Source organism: Eimeria mitis, genomic scaffold (genome assembly GCF_000499745.2).
Source record: "Eimeria mitis Houghton genomic scaffold, Emh_scaff5748, whole genome shotgun sequence".
Classification (NCBI taxonomy): Eukaryota; Apicomplexa; class Conoidasida; order Eucoccidiorida; family Eimeriidae; genus Eimeria; species Eimeria mitis.
In genome coordinates this window covers 2,541-3,480 of record NW_013573996.1, presented here as the reverse complement: position 1 = coordinate 3,480, position 940 = coordinate 2,541, and the positions used below count along the sequence as shown (strand labels likewise).

At 58.7% G+C, this 940-nt stretch overlaps 1 protein-coding gene across 1 annotated transcript in view; it reads left to right on the top strand.

Moving 5' to 3' along the window:
* Positions 1-490: 490 nt before the first annotated feature.
* The window catches only part of EMH_0083980 (uncharacterized protein), a gene marked incomplete at both ends in the record, with an annotated part of 2,932 nt that continues 2,482 nt past the window's right edge, over positions 491-940 (top strand). Inside the window, 1 exon segment of the mRNA XM_013500699.1 lies at positions 491-591. Coding sequence (XP_013356153.1) covers positions 491-591 — 101 coding nt within the window.

The window sequence follows — 940 nt, the reverse complement described above, 5'->3', positions numbered from 1 at the left end:
TGCTGCTGCTGCTGCTGCTGCTGCTGCTGCTGCTGCTGCTGCTGCTGGGGCTTCGAGCTGCCTCGCATGCAGCCCCGTTCTTTTGTTGTTATTTCATCGATATTTTGCAGCAAAATTTATTTTTATGTTTTTATTTATTTATTAAAAAAGCTGCTGAAGTTTCTCCGCAGCAGAAGGCAGGCAGCTGCAGCAGCAGCAGGAGCTGCAGCAGCAGCAGCTGCAGCAGCAGCTGCTGCTGCTGCTGCTGGCTTCCTGCTGCTGTGCTGCTGCTGCTGCGATTGCGTGTGTCGAAGCAGTAAGCTATGAGGGGGCCGAGGGGAGCAGAAGGAGCGGCTGCTGCGGCTGCTGCTGCTACAGCAACAGCAGCAGCAGCAGCTGCTGCTCCCGCTGCTGCTGCTGCTGCTGCTGCTGCTGCTGCTGCGGGTCCCCGTTTCACTGTCTGTAACCTGCAGCAAAACCCCTGGGTGTCTTGGCGTTGTTTTTTGGATATATGCAGAGCGCTGCTCTCGCCAGACACGGCGCGGTGCCGCTGCGTCTGCAGCAGCAGCAGCAGCAACAGCAGCAGCAGCAACAGCAGCAGCAGCAACTGCAGTAGCTGCAGCAGTAGCAGTAACTGCAGCAGCAGCAGCAGCGGCAGTAGCTGCAGCAGCAGCTGCAGCAAAGGCTTTGGCAGCGATATCTGCAGCCGTAATGACAGCTGCAGCAGCAGCAGCAGCTGCAGCAGCAGCAGCAGCAGCAGCAGCAGCAGCAGCAGCAGCAGCAGCAGCAAACGAAGATTAAGTTGCTGCTGCTCCTCCTGCTGCAACCAGGCTGCTGCAGGGGCCCCTCTGGACCCCCCGTTCAAGCGCAGCAGGATATGCAGCAGCAGGAGCTGCTGCTGCTGCACCTCCAGCACCAGCAGCTGCAGTAGCTGCTGCAGTAGTAGTAGTAGTGGTAGCAG